Source organism: Sorex araneus, chromosome 1 (genome assembly GCF_027595985.1).
Source record: "Sorex araneus isolate mSorAra2 chromosome 1, mSorAra2.pri, whole genome shotgun sequence".
Lineage (NCBI taxonomy): Eukaryota > Metazoa > Chordata > Mammalia > Eulipotyphla > Soricidae > Sorex > Sorex araneus.
In genome coordinates, this window is record NC_073302.1 from 267983716 (window position 1) to 268008960 (window position 25245).

The 25245-nt window shown below is 45.0% G+C and overlaps 1 protein-coding gene across 1 annotated transcript in view; it reads left to right on the top strand.

Annotated features, from left to right (window-relative positions):
* Positions 1-25245, top strand: part of PIBF1 (progesterone immunomodulatory binding factor 1) — a 187499-nt gene that overhangs the window by 131626 nt on the left and 30628 nt on the right. Inside the window, exons 15-16 of the mRNA XM_004604006.2 lie at positions 6042-6172; positions 12764-12848. Of these exons, the coding sequence (XP_004604063.1) occupies positions 6042-6172; positions 12764-12848 (216 nt within the window). The remainder of the gene's footprint in view (positions 1-6041; positions 6173-12763; positions 12849-25245) is intronic.

The window sequence follows — 25245 nt, forward strand, 5'->3', positions numbered from 1 at the left end:
ACATGAATGGAAACAGGAGAGGAAAAGTCTATTATTAAGTGATATGTCTATTTTTTAAAATTTTTTAAATTTTATTTTTATTTAAAAAATTATTTTCATAAGGTTGTGGACATTAATTGACATTCCATATTTCAACACCAGTGCCACCACCATTACACCTTCCCACCATCATTATTTTGAATTTTCCCACTGCCATTCAAGCCTGCCTGCCAGGGGCAGACGCTAGGTAATTTATTTTCTGTTGCTTATTATGAATATCACGAGAGGTCATGGAACTCTAAAATTGTGGAGGGTTGGGGTCCAGAGACATCTCTGTAGGGAGCTCATCCACGTTGAGATTTATTTGGGAGTCTCTGGATCCAGACCGGTGATGCGCTTAAGTATCACCCAGCAGCGCGGTTCGTGGGCGTGACAGCCAGAACCCGAAAGGGCTGGGAGAAAGGAAGGGACGAACTGTCCCCGCCTCCATGTGGCCTGGGGTTCTCATTTCCTGCTCCCGAGTACCTGGGTTTCTCTTCTAGAAGTTGTGGACACAGGGGGTTCTTCTGGAGTGGTGGAGAGAGGTGCCCTGGTGAAATCAGCTCAGCACAGGGCCCGGAGAGATCTCCAGCGAGCCGCCGTCCTCCAGGATTCACTGCTGAGTCCAAGTGATGTGTCTAGAGATGAATAAAAAGTGTTGTTCATCTGCATGTGCCGCGGCCCGCGCGGCCAACTTGAACCTCGGCCAGAGAGAGGGAATGAGAGTTGAGTGGGCTAGGGAGGACTGCATGCAATATACGGCATACAGCAAGTGTATTGAAATCCAAGCAGGTTTACATAGTCTCACGTTAGCAATAATCAGCAGGTTACATAAGTGGCATAAACATTATTAATCGAGCAGTGCAGGCAACTGTATTTTTGCCAATATTACTTGTTTTTCGGTTCCTTTTCTCAGCCTTGAGAAACATGGGAAAGCAGATGTGGCCTTGAGCATGGCCATGGCAGACATGAGCCAATCCTCCCTTCAGCCTCCTCTCGAGTCCAGCTGCCAGAGCATGGTGGCCCTTCGACCCCTTTCCAGGCTGGCCGCCAGAGCATGGTGGCCCTTCGGCCGCCTGTCAAGGTCGGCTATCAGGGGATGACTTGCCCTCATGCCAAGTTTCTCCATACTCATTCCCGTTTACAGGAACTAAGGTAGGGAGTGCCTAGGCCCCCTCCTCACCCAGTCCCTGTTTACAGGGACAGAGGGGGGGTGCCTAGGCCCGTCCCCAACATGCATGTAGATCTAGTACGTGTACTTCACTTGAAGCAGCAGCCAGAGAACCAGCCCCATTGCTGTGTCTGTGCTTCGTGGGGCGGAGGCCTCCGTTCCATCCCCAGGTACCACAAATGGCCCCTGAGCATCACTTGGAGCAGCTCTCGAGCACAGAGTCAGAACTAGTCCCTCACTCCCCCTAGGGTGTGTCCTCCTCCCCCTCAATTAACATAACTCATTTCTTAGCTGAAAAACACCATTTGAGCTGGTGAACGTTTATGAAGGTTCACGATCACAATCACGAAAAACCGTAAATCGTCGATTTCTCGAGCGGGCTCAGTAACCTCTCCATTCGTCCTTTCCCTGAGATCTTAGAAGTCTCTCTCGACTCAGCCCTCCCAATGATGTCGCACTGGAGGCTCTTTCAGGGTCAGGGGAGTGGGATCCAGCTTGTTACTGGCTTTAGCATATGAATACACCATGGGAAGTTTGCAAGGCTGTCCCATGTGGGCAGGAAACTCTCAGAAGCTTGCCAGTTTCTTCCAGAGGGAGAGGTAGGCTGCAAAATTATAAAGGTTAGAGGAGGGAAAGAAACTCGGGGAGGGTTTGGAAGTACGTTCAGCAGTACTGTGGGTATTCCCGGCTCTCCCCTGCTGTCCTCTCCTAGGAATGGAACCCAGACCTCCATCAAGCAAAGCGTGTACCCAACTCACTGACCCAAGAAGAATTTTTTTTTTTCTGAAGAATATATTTGGGCCCTGGGAATGTAGTTTAGCAGGAGTAAGCCCAAAGCACGGGTGGGTGTGCCCCCAAAACCAGAAATCAAAAAATTAATTAAATTCAGTGGGGGAAAAACAGCCATAAGTTCTAAGCATGTATACCATGCAAAAACTTTTTTGGCCTTTTTATATGACTGAAAACTGATCATGTTTGGGGCTGGAGTGATAGCCCAGCAGGTAGGGCGTTTGCCTTGCACACGACTGACCCGGGTTCGAGTCCAAGCATCCCATATGGTCCCCTGAGCACAGCCAGGAGCCAGCACATCCAGAGCGGCATGAGCCAGGAGTAACCCCTGTGTATTGCCAGGTGTGACCCCAAAACAAAACAAAACAAGAAAACTGATAATGTTCAATTTTGTTTTAATTGAACTGGGATACATTGACTTAGTAGCAGTCTTGTAACCATTACAAAGGAAGGCTCTAGAGAAATAGCTCAAGAGGTAGAGCTCATGCTTAAAATGTGTGAAGCCATGAGTTCAGTCCCCTAGATTGAACCACGTCCCCTTTCCATAGCACTGTCTGACATGGCCTTGGTGTCCCCCCACACCCCCCTGCCTCCCAAAGAACCGCACCACACCCCCCAATAAAATTAAGTTATAAATACAATTACACCAAGAAGGGAGGCTGGGTTGAAATTCATCAAAATTCAAAGCCTTTGTGACCAAAGGACATCATTGAAAGAGTTCAAAGTTAATGCTGAGAATAGGCAAAGATATTTGCAAATCGCATAGATAATCTTCACCGCATAGGGTACATAAAGAACGCCTGTAACACAACAAAAGCCGAAAGAAGCAGACAATCTGATGAGGACGCGGGCAGAAGACCCGAATAGATGTTTCTCCAATAGAGGCATCACAGGTGGCAGGTAGCGCATGGAGAGGGTGCAGGAAAAGCAGAAGCAAACTGGGGATCTGACTGTGGAATGGTTCAGCCACTTGGGGAGGCAGCGACCAGCTCCCCGACAAGGTGATGTCGGGCCTCGCATCTGCCTGAACCTGGGATCCGTTCTGGCAGGAGAGGGAAGCGTGAGAGTTAAGCAGTGGAATGCCGTATTGCCCACCTACTTCACTCTCTTCCAGGAAGACTGAAGACAAGGACTCACATTTCATGGCCACGTTAGTCATCAAAACCAGAAAGTGGAAACAGCCCAAGTATCTATCCACAGATTTAGCGACTAGGTAAAATGCATTGTAATCCTCCAATGAAATATTACTGGACCATAAAAAGGGAGGAAGAACTGATGTACTATTGAGTAGCACACAGTATTTGATGGGGTTGAACAAACATGTTAGTAATCTCTTATACAAGGGCTTACTGGCTCCAGGGTGAAATACAACAATCTTCAGACACTTTCCTCTAAAGAAACTTTATTGGTCCATTTTTTTAGTGGATTATTCATAATAAGCAATATAAAATCAATTGTTTCGGTTCTGCTTTGTGGGGGGGGGGGTCATGATTTGGGATTTGCTGTGGAAACTTCTAAAATATCGTAGTGGGGGGGAAGGTGCAATGGTGGTGGGATTGGTGTTTGAATATTAAATGTAATGGATTATTGTGAGCAACTTTATAAAAATTAGATAAAATTTTTTAAAAGGGAGGGAGATATAATATAGAGCATAACTTGGATGAACCTTGAAATCATCATGTTAAACGAAACAAATAAACCCAAAATGACCAATAATATGATTGTACCTATTTGCAAGAGCTACAGGAAGCAAATTCCTTAAGTAGAATACTGATGCCAGCAAGAGACGGAAGGGGGTGGGGGGGGGGCGGGGGAGAGAGCAAAGCACAGTGCTTTGCCAACTTTGTACAGTTTCTATGGCACTGTGGGACTGAAATGTTCTGAAAATAGTAGTAGTAACTTTTACAAACGAGTAGTAACAACTGTACAGAAGGTGAATGTACTCAATATCTCTGGATGGCATTCTTCAAAGTGATTCAAATAATAAATATTTTATTTTTTATTTTAACCTATTCTTTTTTAGTTCATTATACACAGTGACGTAGATATGTAAATATCAATTTCAAACATAGAACATGTAAAGCCATGAAAAACATACTGAATTAGGATGTGATTATATTACTCTGAGTAGAAATTAAGCTCAAACTAAAGAGTTTCGTTTTCAGTTCATGAATAGCAATGACTTTGTTTTCTTGGGTTTGGGGGCCACACCCAGTGTTGCTCTGGGCTTGCTCCTGCATTCCAGGGAGGAGGGGGGTCATCCCTGGCAATGTGGTGCCAGGGTAGAACCTGAACTGCATGCCAGCCAGGCGCCGGACCAGCCATCTGGCCTCTCCAGCCCAAAAGAAACACATTTTATGTCACATTTTCTCACATCAGCACTTGGTTTAAAATGTATGTAGGCCCCAGTAGGAGACTGTCACCCATGGACAATAGAAGTGAGGGCCAGGAGGGCTGGCCCACATTTGGAAGCTTGTCACAAGTGGGGGGAGGGGGAGAGGGCAGTAGGACAGAGAAGGGACCTCTGTGACAGTGACGGTTGGAAAGGATTGCTCTGGACAGGAATTGAGTGCTGAAAGTAGGCAAAGGGGCATCCGCGACAACCTCACAGTCCCTGTACTGCACACCCTGATGACCAACAGGAAGGGGGCCGGCGGGCAGGCTGGGGGGTAGGGGCCAGAAGGAGGGAACCCGGGGACATCGGTGGTGAGATATGGACACTGGTGAAGGGACGGGTGTTGGAAGATTGTATGACTGAAACCCAGTCATGGCCAGCTTTGTAACTGTATCTCATGGTGATTTAATTAAAAAATAAAATAACATAAATTAATAACATAAAGAAACTAAACTGGGGGGTGTAGCCCATCCCCCAAAATGATAGCTATATATATATATATATATATATATATATATATTAAGTTTTTAATTGAATCACAGTGAGATACACAGTTGCAGAGTTGTTCATGATTGGGTTTCAGTCATAATTGTCCAACCCCTATACCTTCACCAGTGTACACTTCCCACCGCCATTGTCCCCAGTTTCCCTCCCATCCCCACCACAGCCTGCCACTATGGTAGCCTCTTCCCTCCCTCCCTCCCGCCTCCCTCCCTCTCTCTCTCTCTGTCTCTGTCTCTCTGTCTCTCCCTCCATCTCTCTCTTCTCTCTCCCTCCATCTCTCTTCTCTCTCTCTTCTCTCTCTCCCTCCATCTCTCTCTTCTCTCTCTTTCTCTCCCTCCATCTCTCTCTCTTCTCTCTCTCCTCCATCTTTCTCTCTCTCCCCATCTCCCTCTCTTCCTCTCTCCCCTTCTCCCTCTCCCTCTCTTTTCCCTCCTCCTTCTCCCTCTCTCTCCCTCCCCCCCTTTTGGGTCTTATGAGGTGCAATACAGATACTGAAATTTTATTTACCTGCTCTCAAGCCTCAGTACCTATCCAAAATGATCATTTCTATTATTGTCATGTCATGCTGGTCTAACTACCCCCTGTCCCCCACACGCTTGCCAAGTTGTTGACAAGCTTCCAACCACTGACCAGACCTCCTGGCCCGTTTTCCCTAGCCTTATTTGTCTTTGGTGTATATAATATATATGCATATATAATATATATGCATATATTCCTCATTATTAATATTATCGTTATGCATCATCATCGGCGCTGTAAAGAATCACTATTTGCTTCGGTCGTAAGACAATCTGTAGACGTCCCGTGCTCCCCACATTTCTCCAGTGGGCCCCTATATTGATGGATCGGGTGGGGGGGACACACAGGGCAGTGCTCAGAGGCTGCCCACAGTGAGTGGCTTGGGATCTCTCCTTGCAGAGCTGGGGGGGGTACTGTGCCGGTCCAGGGTGGAACCCAGACCTCTCCAGCACAGAGCACTGTCACTAGCCCTTTGTGCTCTCGCCCAGCACATTTTCATTTTTCAGCATGTAAATTAATTCAGGAAAACCTTTTCAGAGATTCATGGAATGGAAAGTCCTGTCCTGTATCTTTACCAGAGCATTTCGCCTTATTGTAATTTCTGGCAAATCGGGGGGTTGTAATGAAATCGCTCTTGTTTTTTAGCTCGACCAGGCCAATTCTCTGTTGAACCAAGCCCAGCAGCCCTACCGCTACCTCATCGAGTCCGTGCGTCAGAGAGACTCAAAGATTGATTCGCTGAAGGAGAACATCACCCAGCTTGAGAAGGATGTCAGGTACACCGTCTGCACACCTTTCATTGGAATGACACGTTGTAAGCAGAGTATGGATGCAGAGGAATTCTAAAGACAAATTTTATATAATAAGACTGTCTTGAGTGTAGCAGGACTAAATTTCTCCTAGGAGAACGAAGCCTCGTGGCTTTGAGTGTCCACATCCCACCTCATGGTCAAGAGTCTCAGCATGAACTCAACAAGGCTACACATATGTGTATGAACAAGTGCTATTGCTGGCGAGGTAGGGCTGCCGGGACTCAGATCTGCTCCTAGATCAGTGCTCAGGTGCAGTTCCAGGCAGCGCTCAAAGGAGCATGCGATGCCAGAGATCAAACCTGAACCCGTTGCAGCCAATGTATTCCCCCCAGCGCTCTGAGTTACCTGCTCAGCCCCCACAATGGCTTTCTAAACAAATAAAATGTGCACACTGACTTAGATTCTTGTTGACTTTGCCAAAGAATTTTAAGATTTTTTTTCCTTCCCCCAACCATTTACGTGAAATAACCCATAAATCACCTCAATGTAAATGCATGGAATTCCTTTCGCCTCTTTAGGTTGAACGTGCTTTCTCGCACAGCACCTGAGGCCAAAGATTTGCCCCATTTAATAATCTTTCCAGTTTTTTCACCTACTTGTTTATCTTATCATTTTAGTCCTTTAAATTGCAATATCAGAACACTACTAGGCTTGAGTTAAAAGGTTTTATTTCATGGGTGACTTGGTTAGTGACCTAGTTATATGATTTTCAAATGATAAAAAGTTCTTAAATTATTAATTCATAAAACCGGAGGCATAGAAGTAGATGGAAATTAAAATTGTTAAATTTACCATTGAAAAACTTTTATAAGCATGAAGAGAAGGAAGAAAATGTAAAAATCTTTTAGGAAAAAGGGACTCAAAATCATCTTCAAACAAACTGATTTGAATATTTATTTTATGGGGTATTATGATAACTGAAACTGTATATTAGTACAGGGGGGAAATAATACCTACAGGAGAGAATTATAATGGTGAATAAATTCAACCCTAGAGTAATTAAGCATCATAGTGCCAAAAAAAGACAGCTTTATGCTAAGGCCAAAATTTGGATTTAGAACTATTTGCTAATTTTGTATTCTTAACCATTATGTTATACTGCCTCCCTATGTTCTATTCTGATTAAGGGATTTTTTTTTTTAATTAATATAACTAAGTAGGCAAGCTACCGAGAGTATCTCACTGGCACGGCAGAGCCTGGCAAGCTATCCATGGCATATTCAATACGCCAAAAACAATAACAAGTCTTATAATGGAGATGTTACTGGTGCCCACTCGAGCAGATTAATGAGCAACGGGGATGACAGTGACAGAGAATATAACAGAACTATATTCAGTTTAATGTGACAATGAATATAAGAGAAGTTTAAAAACTAACAAACAAGTCATTAAAAGTGGAGTTTTGATGGGGCTGGAGTGATAGCACAGCGGGTAGGGCATTTGCCTTGCACAAGGACGACCTGGGTTCAATTCCCAGCATCCCATATGCTCCCCTGAGCACCGCCAGGAGTAATTCCTGAGTGCAGAACCAGGAATAACCCCTGTGCATCGCCAGGTGTGGCCGAAAAGCCCCCCCCCCCAAAAAAAAAAAGTGGAGCTTTAGGGTCTGGAGAGGCAGTAGAGGGGGATTAAGGCATTTTTCTTGTATCACACAGACCAGTTTGAATCCACAGCACCAGTACAGTCTCCTGAGCACTGTCAAGAGTCACTCCCGAACACAGAACCAAGAATAGCCCCTGATCACCACAAGGCGTGGCTCAAAAATCCCCACAATAAGGCCCCAGTGACTCATTATTAGAGCTAAGTGATGTACATAGGGGAGTGTTCCTTTTCTCTTCTTCTACCTAATCTATAATAAATCATAAAATTAATATTAAAAAGCCCTTGAGGGGCTGGAGCAATAGCACAACGGGTAGGACGTTTGCCTTACATGCGGCCAACCTGGGTTCGATTGCCAGCATCCCATATGGTCCCCCGAGCACTGCCAGAAGTAATTCCTGAGTGCATGAGCCAGGAGTAACCCCTGAGCATCGCTGGGTGCGACCCGAAAGGAAAAAAAAAAAAGGCTACTGAATAGGTTGTTTGGGTTCAAATCTAATTTTGTTTGTTTGTTTGTTTCAGTATCTAGTTTTGTGCTTTAATTTTGTATTTAGCTTGGAATCAGCCCAAGTCAGTCAAACTCTAGACCTTTGTTATTCCATGAAAGTTTCTGTACTGATGAGAACATGCTCTATCTGTGAAAGCAGCGTGGTCACCCCCAGCCAGATGTGGCTGTTAGGAATTTGGAATCTGGCTCCTGTTAGTGAGGAACTAACTTAATTGAAAGTAAATGAGCGTCTGTTTCAGTCGCCACCTGTGCTAGCTGAAGGTATCGGATGCGACAGCAGCAGTCTTCTGATCTGGGAGATGAAAGTGGTAATCCCTCCGACTAACTGAAGAAAAATCCTGTAATCTTTGTGTTACTCATATACCGCTGTGCCTGAATAATAGGATTGTTCTCTCGGGGGTTGGAGCCATCGTACAGGGGTTAAGGTGTTTGCCTTAAAATCTGCTGACCCATGGGGCTGGAGCAGTAGCACAGTGGGTAGGGCATTTGCCTTGCACACGGCCGACCCGGGTTCGATTCCCAGCATCCCATATGGTCCCCTGAGCACCACCAGGGCTAATTCCTGAGTGCAGAGCCAGGCCTAACCCCTGTGCATCGCCGGGTGTGATCCAAAAAGTCAAAAAAAAAGAAATAATAAGCTGACCCAGGTTCGATCCCTGGCATCCCATATGGTCCCCTGAACACTGCCAGGAGTGATTCCTGAATGCAGGCAGAGCCAGGAGTAAGTAACCCCTGAGCAGTGCCAGGTGTGACCCAAAAAAAGCAATAAATAGATCAATAAATAAATGTTCTCTGAGTTTTTACTATTAACATGTATGTGTGTGTGTGTGTCTGTGTGTGTCTGTGTGTGTCTGTGTGTCTGTGTGTTTGCATGCGGGTCATGTATACGGACCACATCCATGATGCACAGGAGCTGTTCCTGGCCTGGTGCTCAGGGGTTTCTCTGCTTAGTCTTGAGGGGACCATTAAATGCCAAAACCTGGACACCACATATAAAGTGTGTTTGAACTGTTCCATCCTCTCCTTGTCTTCTTTTTAACATTTTATGCTGAAAATTATCCTCAGTGAGTATACTTCTGCTGGAAAGGGCGTAGAAAGAGCAAGGTGCCTGCCCCACATGCGGCAACCCTGGTTCCCTGGTCGGCGCTATGTAAGTCTTCCGGCCACCACCAGGGAAAGCGCCCCTGAGCACAGAGACTGAGTTACACCTGAGCACTGCCAGGTGTGCCCCCACCCCCATGCCCCCGTCTCAGAAATGTGCACATGCTTCTCAAATTGTCTTGCACTTGACAAAAATTAACACTCCCTTAGTAAAAAGAACATCAGTCTTTAAAAAAAACTATGCCATTTAGGAGCCAGAAATATCACACAGGGGTTGGCACTGCAGATGGTTCTTCTTCAAGCATCATCAGGCGTGATCCCAGGGCACGAGCCGGGAGTAAGCCCTGAACACCACCAGGTGTGGTCCAGACAGCCCCTGGGAAAAATAACTATGCAAATTATAGCAAAATCTGCTCCAAAACTGGGTTCAATCCCCAGCACAGCCAGGAGAAACCAACCGCCCCACCACTAAGCCAGGGGAGGCTCAAACAAGCATAATAGAAAAATTATACCAAGTCTCTGAGTCTTTTAAAGCTGTTTCATAAAATTATTGCACAGTATCGGAATGCAATAGTACTTTTCTGTAGTTTGGCTGATCGTTCTCGGCTGCTGAAAGAAGCTGCCAAAGAGAATCGTGTGTATGCGTGTATTCTTCACAGGCAGTGAACAGGGGAGAGACTTCATTATTTCCCTCCTCCGTGAGCAGAGCTCAGGCCTTGTGATCCAGGAAGTTAGGGCGCTTTGTCAGGGACCTGCTTTCAAAAGCTCAGGTGAAATGCGCCATAAACAGGGATTTCTGAGTAATAATTAACAACAAATTAAACAATTATGGAGGTAATATACCATTTACGATGGCTGTGCTTATAAGATTTGTTTTGTACTTGCTTTACGAGCCTCGTGTTTTTAAAGGGACATTTCCCCCATTATGGGATACGTCCTTTGGAGGCTACCCTTCCTTGAGTAATTGCACGCATCCTTAAAAGAGAATCAAGAATAATGATCATTTTGTAGTGGAGGCCCACGCGTGGGAAGTGGTATCCCTTCTAGTTGTCTAAAGGGCCAGCAACACGATTCAAGCGATAGGACATAGTCCTGGCAAGCGAGAGTTCACAGTCCTGGCGTTTGTGAGGCTGTGCATGTCATCCCTTGGCACTGAAGCACGTATTTTTAGCGAAGGCCAAGACTTAGAAAACACGTAGCCACGTAGAGTCAGTGGGATTTCTGCTGCTTGTGATAAAGCACGGTCTTACAGATAGCGCCGAGTCGCCTTATAGAACAGCTCGTCCAGTTCCTCTTTGTTGACCTCCCAAGCAGTGCTCAGGTAGCCCACAGGCCTCTCCCAACAAGCCTTGACCAACTCAGCCAGGAAGTTCAAACTCTGAGGATGAGGCGCGGGCTCCAGGCTCTCAGGGCTACGTTCAGTGTTGCTCAGGTGACCAAGTGGCACAGGAGTTGCAATCCGCCCCCCCCCCCGCCCCCCCATGCTTGCTTCTCTAGACCCCGGCCACTGAGCTCTCTCCCTGGCCCACACCCACCTCTGACTCGATGTCACACGCTTTTTTTTTTTTTTAATATTGGGTATTCACTCTATGCAGGCAGCCAACTGGAAAGTGTTTCTAGGAATTTGTTTAGGTAATTCCCTTTATTTGCATCCCCATTCCGTTTCAGTTACACTACATTTTGTTGGCTTGCCCTGTTAGTATTTGAGAGTGTGTAATTGGGTGTGAATGTATGCATTTTGTGTGTGTGTGTGTATGTGTGTGTGTGTGTGTGTTCTAAACATTCCTACTTACCTGCTCCTTGACAAGTTTTGGTTTTTTGTTTGTTTGTTTGTTTATTTGTTTCTTTTTGGGTCCCACCCAGCGATGCTCAGGCATTACTCCTGGCTTTGCACTCAGGAATTGCTCTTGGCAGTGCTTGGGGGACCATATGGAATGCCAGGGATCGAACCCGGGTCTGCCACATGCAAGGCAAACGCCCTACCCGCTGTGCTATCGCTCCGGCCCCAAGTTTTAAACCTTTTTACTAGCTCTGTTGGTTTTGAAAAATATTTTTCTTGAAGTGATTTTAACGAAAGATAGATTAGAATTCTAGAATTACATAAACTTCTGTGTTTGAGCCATGCTTCTTTTGGTTTGGTTTGGAGCCACACCCAGTGACGCTCAGGGCTTACTCTTGGCTCTGTACTGGGGAATCACTCCTGGCTGTGCTCAGGAGACCTTGTAGGATGCCGGGGATTGAACCTGGGTCGGCCACAGGCAAACAAGTGCCCTACTCGCTGTTCCTCTCTCTCCAGCCCCATTTTTGGTCTTGCTTTAAGGGACGGGGAAGGGACTCTGACTTTTTATCATTTGGTCCCTTCAAATGCGTGGCTCACCAGAATCTCTGTCGCCTAACTCCAGAGCTCTGTTTGTTTTTCTGCTGAGTGCTTGTTCACTGTTACCTTTATTGGCATTTAATTACTGTTTTCCTCCGATGCCTGTTTTTCATCTAAATTAGTAACACTGTCGAGTATTTATAGAGTTTCATGTGTTCGATGTTTAATATAATCATTCATTACATAATTCCCGTGTCCCTTTGACATGCCTGAATATTATTTTCCCGTTTTCCAGATGTGCAGGCTCTGAGGCTGAGTGGGGTGGTCTGCATGGGGGCTCTGAAGAAGGCAGAGTCAGTGGAACAGTTGGGAATGGCAGTCAGGATCGTTGCCCAGACTTCTAGGGGGTCAGAGGGTGGTGAGAGCTCCCTGGTGCCCTCGGGTACTGGGAAGGAGGAGAATCGGGCCTTTTTCTTCCAGATCCTTCAAACTGCCAGTTCTTCCAGAGCACCTACTACTGTCCCTTGATTTTTTTTTTTCTTAAATCATTTTTACCTAGTAGATTTTAAGTTGGTGACTTTATACTGTTTTTGGGTATGTGTGTGAGGGATTTTTTTGGTTTTGTTTGTTTATTTGTTTGTTGTTTAATGTTGTTTAAGGCATATTGTGGAATCAGAGAGAGCGCTCAGATAACTGAGTCTGTGCTCTGGGAAGCCCCAGGTTCGACCCCCGGCACCACATGGATTTCCCCAGCACAGAGCCAGGGGTAGTCCCTGAGTACCCCCGAGTATGACCCAAAAATCAAGAAAGATAGAAAGGCAGGGAGGAAACAGAGAAAAGAGAGGGAGGGAAAGAACTCTTACCAAATAAGCCATTGTTTAAATAGAGTCACCGTTCTGATATTATGGACAATAAACTTCTCTTTCATTCCAATCATCTTGTCTTTTTTTCTCCCTTTGCTTTTAGTTAAGTAAGTACCAGTATGCGTGCCTTTTTCTAACTAGCTGTTTTCTGTTTGTTTGTTTTCTAGCAATTTAAATAAAGAAAAGTCAGCTTTACTCCAAATGAAGAACCAGATGTCATTAGACTTAGAGCAACTTCTAAATCACCGTGAGGTAGTTTTAAAATTTTCTTCTGTTTTTATTTTTTTGTTTTTTTTTTTTTTAACCCCCGTGAGCTTCCTGTTGCGTGAAGATTACCGGCTGCTGGCCCTGGAAAGACAGCGTGGGTGCGTGCCTGGAGCGGCCAGCTGCTCTCCTGCAGGCCCCCTCGAACCTTTTGGGGGGGGTCTTCTGCCGGTCTCCGCCTCGTCCTCAGGCCCTTGCGTTGAACCAATGGTTACTCGCACAGAGCCCCCGAGCACCACTTGGGAACATCCCCCTGAAAAGAAAATATGATTAGATCCCAGTCGTTCATGATTATTAGTGACTGGACATTTGCACCTCAGCTATGATCTAGTCCTGCCTGTGCAGCACATGAGAAGTATATACTTTATGGATTCATTTTCACGTTGCTTCCTGCTCCTTGATTGCTGGTTCTCGTTAGCTCCTATCGCCACGTTCATGCCATTAGACGTCCGCGTGCTTTACTATTGGGTTGCCCGGTGGGGTTCAGGCGACTGTGCGGCTCTGGAAGTCGAGCCCAGGCCTCCCAAATACAAAGCGTGAGTCTGTTGAACTCTCCAGCACTCTGATAATTTCTTTAGTGCATCAGCTCTGTCTCCTAACAATTACTTTTAAACTGCAGGAGCCTGATTTATTCAGTATGCGCATTTTCAAAGATGTTCTTAAAAATTGAATCTCTAAGAGATAGGACCTAATATGTCATTAAATCCATCAGCTACTTTTTTTTTTTTTGGTAAAACGGCATTAAGTATTTTTCAGAAGAGTGGTCGTTATTCTAGATTCTGAAAAGTATACAAACAAGTTTGTATATCTGATATGTAATATCTGAATAAGTACATCATTCATGTTCCAAATGAAAATGCATAGTGTTAATTAGTGGATTGATAATTAAGTAGTTCTAGGAAAAATTATATTATTTAAACATGAAAGTTATTAGCAATAAGAAGCTACTTGCGTAAGTTGTCTACCAACTGCTGCAGTATGTGAAATTCACCTGGATACATATCTAATTAATTGTCAGTTGCGACTGGAGCAATAGTACAACGGGTAGGGCGTTTGCCTTTCACATGACTGACCCAGGTTCGATCCCCAGTATCTCATATGGTCCCCCAAGCGCCACTAGGAGTCATTCCTGAGTGCAGAGCCAGGAGTAACTCGCCAGGTGTGACCCAAAAAGCCAAAATAAATAAAATTGTTTTCTGTTAATTTTTAAATATTTAATAATATCTTCATTTTGCTGTTTGTAGTTTAATAACCCAACATTGTGACTTTTATTAATACCAAGCACCTAAGAAGGGGAGCTTCTCCCCCTTTTCATACAAGGTAAAAAATGTGTGAAAAGGGCCCCATGCCGCCCCAGGAGGGGAAAGGTTTTTCTCTCTCGGCTTTTTCTTTTGGGGGGAGGGGGACGCGGCGACTGCCATCTTATAAGGACCACTAAAGAGAGGTAGGAGCTTGCAGCAGTGGAATGCTCAGGAGATCTCGGGACAGGGGCGGTACTGGTGCCACTCTCCGCCAAGATGTGACCCGAGTGGCCGCACATGTGCGACCTCTCCGTTGCTGGGTGACCGTGATCCCGGAGGCCAGCGAAACTACTTTTGGTACCGGCAGCTTCTTGCAGAAATGTCTCTAGACTGTGAACTAAGCCACGGCCCCATGCCTGCCCAGGAAGGGAAAGGTCTTTCTCTCTCGGCTTTTTCTTTCCAGGGGAAGGCATGGACTTAGTTACTAAAATGCTGAAATACAGAAATCCAAAACCGCGCAGCCACAACCTCATGTCTCTTCATTCTCAACAATGGAAAACAAATTATCAAATGCTTCCTTTTCAGCAGGTCTGATTTTGAGGGGGAAACTCCAAACAATAGTAGTGAGTTTTTTGTGGAAATATTAAATGTAAAAATCAAAGTAAAGAGAAAGTAAAGTAAAAATTATCACCTATACAGGCGGGGGGGATGGGAGAGGAGGTGTACTGGGGTTCTTGGTCGTGGAATATGTGCACTGGTGAAGGGATGGGTGTTCGATCATTGTATAACTGAGACTTAAGCCTGAGAGCTTTGCAACTTCTTTCCACATGATGATTCAATAAAATATATATTTTAAAAAGTGTGAAAAGGGAAAAAATCTTAGTGACATATAGCTATTTATCTAAGAGAGTTTTATACCAGTTTGCATATTGTGTGCAGATGCAAGAGCAAGCAGCTCATACAGAAAGTGACTAATCCATGAACCAGGGAAATGCTCTCTCTGTCCCCTTGAACAATTAACCAATAAAATATCCTGCAGATTAATTTCTTCTATTTCTGGCTCTGAGGTCTAAGTGCTCAGAATAGCCGATAGATAACAGTTGGGTAAGGACAATTGATGAATGTAATTTTTTTTGTTCAAGTGAAACTCAGGGCTGAGACCAGGGCGAGCCACACAGAGCCCTTCAGATGCAGAACGTTGGAGGTTCTTGGGTGCTGAGCGTCCCGGGAGCCCACAGTGGGCACGCTCGAGCTGGCCTCACCCATCAGGAACCGGGGAACATTCTGAGTCAGCGCTGCAGTCAGCTGAGTTTCCTCCGGTCAAACTGGTACTTCATGAGGAACCCAAACGAACAATTCAAAACTCGTTGTTGGGCAGTGTCGCCGGGTTGTGGGACAGCATGGTCGTGTAACCTGTCACGAAGTTGCCGGCTCTGTTGTGTTCGATAAGCAAGAAGGAAGCAAGGAGCAGGGCAGCGGCTGTCAGGCCTCAGGGGCACGCTGGGGCCCTGGGTTTGCTCCCTCATGCCGCTGGCTCCCCCAGCACCACCACGCTCAGGTGCAGTCCAGAACAGAACAGAAGAAAAAGAGCTGAAAAAGAAAGCCTGTGGGATCGGTCTTTGGTTGACAATTGGCACGGCCACTGACTTCTTTCTGTACCTTTCTCGGTTTATAGTTAGATAGCATTAACTTGATTCCTCCGTCCCTCTCGGAGAGCCCGGCAAGCAATCGAGAGTATCCCGCCCGCATGGCAGAACCTGGCAAGCTACCTGTGGTGTATCCATATTCCAAAAACAGTAACAACAAGTCTCACAATGGAGACGTTACTGGCGCCTGCTCGAGCAAACATCGATGAACCACGGGACAACAGTGCTGCAGTGCTACAGCGTTAACTCAACATGATTAGCTTAGAAGTAAGTGACTTCTCTCAGCGCCAGAGCCATAGTACAGCGGGTAGGGTGTTTGCCTTGCACATAGCAGTCCCGGGTTCAAGCCCTTCCCCCTATACGGTCCCCGAAGCTCTCCAGGAGTGATCCCTGAGTGCAGAGGCAGGAATAAGCCCTGAGCACTGCCGGTGTGGCTTCCTCCACCCCCACCCCCGCAAAAAGAGAAAAGTTTTAAAAATAAATAACTTCTCTCAGCAGTTAAGTTGTGAGATGAAGATTTCTAGGAATGAGAAGATCAGTCTCGGCATCATATTTTGTACATTTTTGGCATTTAAACATTAAAAAGGGGCGTGTGTATATTTGGAAATATGAGTGGTGTATTAGTGTAGGATAACATGGGTTTGTCCTTTTCGCCTTGCTACAGGAAGCCTAGGTTTATTGGGTTACTCCCACCACAGTGCTCCCATTCCTCTGTGTTTATTTGTAACTTCTTTCTTTGTGCTCTATTCACTTGTAAATATTGTTTTTCTCTTTTCCTTAAGTCCTTTGCATAGTTAATTCAGAGCAATGTCCTTTTTGTATAGACACAAGAAGACAGTTGATGCTATGCTTTCGTAACTTGGGAGTTAATGACTCTCAATGATATTTACCTCCTTGGCTTCTGTTCTCTTGACATAAAACCTCAGCTGCCCTTCCTAGCACTCCCAAAAACAGGGTCCCAATGAGGGACTGGATGGACCCACCCAGGGCAAGCAGTGAGCTATATGCTACCCTGGCATCAAGATGGGCCTAGCAAAGTGCCATAATGCTTAACTATAAGTTAAGAGCATGATCATGGACAAATTCTGTCATGACCCAAAAAGTAATAACTAGATTTGGACCCTGCTAGGATTAGGAAAGACTAATCTAGCCTGAGCACTGTAGTCTAAGTCTGTGGCAAGATGCTCCCAGGAGAGCTGCCCTACACACCTCAATTTATCTCTTACTGTGTCCATACCAAAATTACTGTATCACCGTCATCCCGTTGCTCATGGATTTGCTCAAGCGGGCACCAGCAACGTCTCCATTGGGAGACTTGTTACTGGTTTTGGCATATGGATTACGCCACGAGTAGCTTGCCAGGCTCTGCCCTGGGGGCGAGATAACATACAAAAATAACTAATATTAAGACGTTAATTAAGATGTTAATTAAGTTATTGGACTAAGGAGAAGAGGAGCACCCCTAGGTGGTGTTTCCACGTAGCCTGATGGGCAGTCAAGAAGGGCTTTCTTATGTTGATTTGCTACTGTACTGGGTGTAGCCTCGGCCGAGAGTGCAGGGGTGGAGAGACGAGAGAATTGGAGGAGTTGGGAGAGAGAGCAGGGAGCAAGATGGAGTGTGGAGAGATGAGCGGGAGAGATGGGAGGAGACGGGGATGGGGGGCAGGAGGGGTGGTGTGAGGCTAGAATGGGGGCCCAGGGAGACTGGAACAGGCGAGAGAGAATGGAATAAACGGCAACTGATTGATCAACCGGCTTGGCCCTCGTTTCCTCCTCCGTCAGCCCCATGACTCGGGCTGGGCAAGCGGCCCGAGACCACCCAACCTGGGCAGCGAGGGGGAGATTCTTGGAAATATGAGTGATGTATTGGTGCTTTTTATTTTCAACTTTATAATGCGATGTGTTGGGCAAGGGAGATAGCACGAGAGCTGATGAAGAAGCAGACTTGAATTTAATTTTTGGTACTGCTGATTCTCTGGGCACTGTTGAGTTGCCCTAAAACATGCAAGCTAATTAAATATGTTAATCTGCTAGTAAAATGCATTAAAATGTGAATCAACGGGACCACAGAGATAGTGCAGTAGGTAGGGCACTTGCTTTGTATGCAGTGCCTGGGTTCATCTCGTATGATCCCTCAAGCACTGCCAGGAGTGATTTGTGCATGCAGAGCCAAGACGAAGCCCTGAGCACAGCCAAGCATAGACCAAACTTTTTTAAAAAATTAATTAATTAAATGTGGGGCTGGAGCAATAACACAGCAGGTAGGGCGTTTGCCTTGCACACGACTAACCCGGGTTTGATTCCCAGCATCCCATATGGCCCCCTGAGCACAGCCAAACATAGACCAAACTTTTTTAAAAAATTAATTAATTAAATGTGGGGCTGGAATTATCCTCAACGGGGAAAAACTAAGGGCCTTTCCTCTGAGATCAGGCACAAGACAAGGATGCCCACTCTCACCACTCCTCTTCAATATAGTACTGGAAGTACTTGCGATAGCTATTAGACAAGAAAAAGAGATTAAGGGCATCCAGATAGGAAGGGAAGAAATCAAACTCTCACTATTTGCAGACGACATGATACTATATCTAGAGAAGCCTAAAACCTCTACTAAGAAACTCTTAGAAACAATAGACTTATACAGTAAAGTTGCAGGCTACAAAATCAATACCCAAAAATCCATGGCCTTCATATATGCAAACAATGAGGCAGAGGAAAGGGACATGAAAAAAGCAATCCCATTCACAATCGTGCCCCAGAAAATCAAGTACCTCGGAATCAGCTTAACCAAGGAAGTAAAAGACCTTTACAAAGAAAACTACATAACGCTACTCCATGAAATCAAAGAGGACATGAGGAAATGGAAACATATACCCTGCTCGTGGATAGGGAGAATCAATGTTGTCAAAATGGCAATACTCCCTAAAGCATTATACAGATTCAATGCGATCCCTATAAATATACCCATGACACTCTTCAAAGAAATGGATCAAGCAATCCTAAAATTCATATGGAATAACAAACGTCCAAGGATAGCTAAAACAATTCTTGGGAAAAAGATGATGGGAGGCATCACCATCCCCAACCTCAAACTTTACTACAAAGCAGTAACAATTAAAACAGCATGGTACTGGAACAAAGGCAGAGCCGTAGACCAATGGAACAGGGTGGAATATCCCTACACACAACCCCAAATGTATGACCATCTAATCTTTGATAAGGGAGCAAGAGATGTGAAGTGGAGCAAGGAAAGCCTCTTTAACAAATGGTGTTGGCACAACTGGACAACCACATGCAAAAAAATGGGTTTAGACCTTGACCTGACACCATGCACAAAAGTCAGATCAAAATGGATTAAAGACCTCAACATTAGACCACAAACCATAAGGTACATTGAAGACAAGGTCGGCGAAACCCTCCACGATATTGAAGATAAAGGTATCTTCAAAGGTGGCACGGAACTAAGCAATCTAGTAAAAACAGAGATCAACAAATGGGACTACATTAAACTAAAAAGCTTCTGCACCGCAAGAGATACAGTGACCAGAATACAAAGACTATCCACAGAATGGGAAAGGATATTTACACAATACCCATCAGATAAGGGGTTGATATCAATGGTATATAAAGCACTGGTTGAACTCTACAAGAAGAAAACATCCAACCCCATCAAAAAATGGGGCGAAGAAATGAACAGAAACTTTACCAAGGAAGAAATACGAATGGCCAAAAGGCACATGAAAAAGTGCTCTGCATCACTAATCATCAGAGAGATGCAGATCAAAACAACCATGAGATACCACCTCACACCTCAGAGACTAGCACACATCCAAAAGAACAAAAGCAACCGCTGTTGGAGAGGATGTGGGGAGAAAGGGACCCTTCTTCACTGCTGGTGGGAATGCCGACTGGTTCAGCCCTTCTGGAAAACAATTTGGACGATTCTCAAAAAATTAGATATTGACATTTGTTAAATGAGTGTGTAAGACTAGCATTCTTTGAACTACTATTCAATAGTATTATTTTGAAATTTTTAAATAAAATTGTCTTTCTGTAATGTCATTAACTATTACACATAAACAGAAATTTAGAGTAGAATAAAATTCAGCTTTAACATTAAAAAAAAAAAAAAAAAATTAGATATTGAATTCCCATTTGACCCAGCAATACCACTGCTGGGAATATATCCCAGAGAGGCAAAAAAGTACAATCGAAACAACATCTGCACATGTATGTTCATCGCAGCACTGTTTACAATAGCCAGAATCTGGAAAAAACCCGAATGCCCCAGAACGGATGACTGGTTGAGGAAACTTTGGTACATCTATACAATGGAATACTATGCAGCTGTTAGAAAAAAGGAGGTCAAGAATTTTGTAGTTAAGTGGATGGGCATGAAAAGTTTCATGCTGAGTGAAATGAGTCAGAAAGAGAGAGACAGACATAGAAAGATTGCACTCATCTATGGTATATAGAATAACAGAGTGGGAGACTATCACCCAAGAACTGTAGAAATAAGTACCAGGAGGTTGACTCCATGGCTTCGAGGCTGGCCTCACGTTCCGGGGAAAGGTCAACTCAGAGAAGCGATCACCAACTACATTGTAGTCGAAGGCCATGTGGGGGAAGGGAGTTGCGGGCTGAATGAGGGCTAGAGACTGAGCACAGCGGCCACTGAACACCTTTATTGCAAACCACAACAGCTAATTAGAGAGAGAGAACAGAAGGGAATGCCTTGCCACAGTGGCAGGGTGGGGTGGGGGGGAGATGGGATTGGGGAGGGTGGGAGGGACGCTGGGTTTACGGGTGGTGGAGAATGGGCACTGGTGAAGGGATGGGTTCCCGAACTTTGTATGAGGGAAGTATAAGCACAAAAGTGTATAAATCTGTAACTGTACCCTCACGGTGATTCTCTAATTAAAAATAAATAAAATTAAAAAAAAAAAATGTGGGGCTGGAGCAATAACACAGCAGGTAGGGCGTTTGCCTTGCACACGACTGACCCGGGTTTGATTCCCAGCATCCCATATGGCCCCCTGAGCACCGTCAGGGGTAATTCCTGAGTGCAAAGCCAGGAGTAGCCCCGTGCATCGCCAGGTATGACCCAAAAAGCAAAAAAAAAAAAAAAAAAAACAACCAACAACAAAATTAATTAATAAAATGTGAAGAGAGGTAAGATGGAGAATAAGCATTTTTCAGATTGCTTTTTCAGATTGCTACAGATTATAGTACAGATTATAGGTTAATGTATCTGCCCAACAAATACTAACTAAAAGATGTAATAATCAGGGGGCTGGAGCAATAGCACAGCGGGTAGTGTGTTTGCCTTGCATGCGGCCAACCTGGGTTTGAATCCCAGCATCCCATATGGTCCCCTGAGCACCGCCAGTAGTAATTCCTGAGTACAGAGCCAGGAGTAACCCCTGTGCATCGCTGGGTGTGACCCAAAAGCAAAAAAAAAAGATGTAATAATCATAAGCTGAATTGAGATCTCATACCTCCCCACATCCCTCCAGTCCAAATTCTCCATGATCCACCCATAACTACATTCTGTGAAACTTTCTGAAAGCAGAGTGGAGGGGTGGAAGGACAATTATCTCTCCTTCCAAAATTCTTTCCACGAAGGCACAATTTAATGCTGTGCTCTCTGCCTCTACAGAATCTCAAAACGACATCTTGGACTGGGGATGTGTTTCAGTGACGGAGTACCCGGGTACATGAGGTGCTGCGTTCAATCCCCTGAAACATACCCCAGAAATTGGTATCATCTCTCTGTTTCCCTGTGCTATTATTTAAGGCATTATTATCTGGGCTCTACTAAGTACTTCCTCAATTTATACTATGTACTTTAGACTCCACGTACATGCCATTATTCCTACTTTCATTGGGCTGAGGATATGGCTCATAAAGCACATGCCTAGCCCGTGTGAGACTGGGTTTGACCGCCCCCCAGCACTATCTCCTAGCCCCCAAAAAAATATTCCATTTTAATCCTACTTTTACAGATGAAATTGATCTGATTAGAGTTACGTAACTCAATCCGAACGACATATTTTACTGTCAGAACTAAAGGCAGACACTTGTTCGGAGTTTTGAGCCTCACCTGTTGTGCTTATAGCTAACGAAACCCAGGGATCACTCTGTGCTTGTTGCTGAGGGGTCACTCCCATGCTCTGTGCTCGGAGATGACTCCTGGAGGTGCTTGGAGGGACCGTGTCTGGTGCCAGGGATGGGACTGGGGTCACCCCACGTATGTGGCAAGCACTTTCCCCTCTGTGCCATCTCTCTGGCCCCTAATACTTTTTTGTTTCTAATGAAAGAGTGTCTGGTCTTTCTCTTTCCTGCCATTTAGACCCAGAAACATTCTCATGGTGAATTATTCCTTGTATTGGTTCCAGGAAAAATGTTGCCTCTTTTTTTTTTTCTTTCTTTCTGTCAGAAAATGAAAACTATGTCATTTAATGAGTTTCTTATTTATCTTAGTTGCCAGAAAACTCGGAATTTTCTGAATAACTTATCCAGGTTTTATAATCACTCTCATTTTTTTTCCACTTTTGGTGCTTCACAATAACTTTCTCTTTTTCCTTCAAGTACATTATAATCTTTTTAACCCTTAAATTCTTAGACTACAATGACCTCTTCAATATAAAATCATAAAATAAGAAGTAAATATGTAAGTAAAATTTACTTTAAGTAAATATTAACTTTAATGTGTTCTTCTAGGGGCTGGAGCAATAGCACCGCAGGTAGGGCGTTTGCCTTGCACGCGGCCGACCCAGGTTCGATTCCCAGCATCCCATATGGTCCCCTAAGCACCGCCAGGGGTAATTCCTGAGTGCAGAGCCAGGAGTAACCCCTGTGCATCACCAGGTGGACCCAAAAAGAAATAATAATAATAATAATATGTTCTTATAAATAAACGTAAGGAAAGAGCCTCTGAAAATGTCTCTCACTCTCAGTTAACATTAGTAGGACTTCAAATTACAGATTCCATTTGGAGAATGAGAGAGTGGCTTAGAATGGCTTTTTACTTAGTGAACATTCCTCCCAGGAGACTTCTCCATCAGTGACTTTTTTTCTTCTTACCCATTCATATTTGCCTTCGAAAAACAAGATTTGCCAGTCACCTCTGTAGCACTGTCACCATTGTTCATCGATTTGCTCGAGCGGGCACCAGTAATGTCTCCATTGTGAGATTTGTTACTGTTTCTGGCATATAGAGTATGCCAGGCTTGCCAGGCTCTGCTGTGCGGGTGGGATACTCTGTGTAGCTTGCCGGGCTCTCTGAGAGGGACGGAGGAATCAAACCTGGGTCGGCCGTGTGCAAGGCAAACGCCCTACATGCTGTGCTATCGCTCCAGTCACTTAGTCAACTTAATTCTACCTTGCTTTGTACAGTTCCTAATGTGTGCTGAGAACATAAACCTTCAAGAGTAGGGCAAGTATCTTCCACTCGTGCTTCTTCCTTGAGCGCACGGCAGATGCTTTGCTGATGAGCCTCATGCCCAGCCCCAGACAAGTGTCTTTCATCAGCCAAATGTCTTGATAGAAAAGTTGCATATACTTTCTCTTTTGCTTTTTGGGTCACACCCCAGCAATGCTCAGTGGTTTCTCCTGGCTCTGCACTCAGGAATAACCCCTGGCAGTGCTCGGGAGACCATATGGGATGCTGGGAATCGAACCCAGGTCGGCCGCGTGCAAGGCAAACACCCTACCCGCTGTGCTATCGCTCCAGACCCAACTGCGTGTACTTTTAAGAAGCTGATGCAAGGTCGTTTTCTAATTCTTTTCATATTTGTAGTAAGGGCAGTGGTAAGAACCCAATTGGGGTGGCATTACCAGCAAGTGGTGAGGATGGTGTTTAACGAGAATGGACTAAATGTAAAGCTACTTTAAAAAATTTAGGGGCTGGGAAATAGTACAGAGGTTAAGACTCTGGCTTTACATGTGGCAGATGCCTGATTTGATCCCTGGTACCACATGTGATCTCTCCAGGACTGCCAGGAGTGATCCCTGGCAGAGGCAAGCTCTGAGCACAGTTTGGTGTGGTCTAAAAAACTAAATTGTGTGTGTGTGTGTGTGTGTGTGTGTGTGTGTGTGTGTGTGTGTGTATTCTGGGGCTGGAGGGAGAGTAAGGCATTGGCTCTAGCCACAGGTTCAGTACCATCAGCCCAAGTACCATCAGGCTTGGCTTCTGCACGCCCCTCGTGTGGCCCAAAAAACAAATAAAAATATAGGTCTGGGACCCGAGCAGTAGTACAGAGGGTAGGGCGTTTGCCTTGCACGCAGCCAATTCAGGTTTGATCCCTGGTACCCTGGCATCCCATATGGTCCCCCCGAGTACCACCAAGAGTAATTCCTGAGTAGTGCAGAACCAGGAGTAACTCCTGAGCTTTTTTGGGTAAGACCCAAAATGCAAAAGCAAGTGTGTGTGTGTGTGTGTGTGTGTGTGTGTGTGTGTGTGTGTGTGTGTGTGTGTGTATCACCATATCACTGTCATCCCATTGTTCATCAATTTGCTCAAGCGGGCACCTGTAACGTCTCCATTCGTCCCAGGGCTGAGATTTTAGCAGCCTCTCCTTACCCATCATACGTTTGCAGTTACATTCAGAAAGAAAACTGATCCTAGCTAATAGACCTTGTTATGAACTAATATATTAGAAAGTTCCGAATATTTGGGGGTGGTTCTGGAGCTACCTTCAGTAAGAACTGATCTGGATATAGAACTCTCAGTCACCGCATAAATATGGGACTGGAGGAGGGTTGGGGGGTTGGGAGTGGGGAGGTATACTGTGATTCTTGGTGGTGGAATATGTGCACTGGTGAAGGGATGGTTGTTTCAACATTGTATAACTGAGACTTAAGCCTGAAAGCATTGTAATTTTCCACATGGTGATTCAATAAAAAAAAAATTTTTTAATTAAAAAAAGAAGTCACTACATGAGTGACTCCTGGTGAACTTAACAGATGAACCATTCATCTAAGTATGTCATAAAACTATGAGTAAATAAAATCATTGTAGTATTAAATCAAAAAAAAAAAAAAAAGACGGGACTGGAGAGATAGTACAGCAGAGAGGGCATTTGACTTGCATGTGGGTTCTGTCTTTGGCACCCCGCATGGTACTTCAAGCCTGCCACCGCTGAGTGCAGAGCCAGGAGTAAGCCCTGAGCAACATCGGATGTGCCTCCCTCAAAAAAATTCCAGGATGTTTTACATGAAAATCCAAATGATTTAGTGAAACTACATAGATTGAGACCAGAGAGATGGTGGGGCATCAGGACAAGAGCAGTCAGTGAGCCCCAGCGAGCACCTTAAGAATGGAGGAAATTCTCAGTCGGAGCATGGATCAGAAGATGAAAAAGAAGCAAGTATCATTTCGTTTCACCAGAGGCTAAAGCACTTTCCGTGGAGCCGAGAGGCAGATGACAATAAATTAACTAATAAGGAGTTGCAAGTAGGGGCTATAGAAAGGGTTTAAGAGAGTGCATGGTGAAT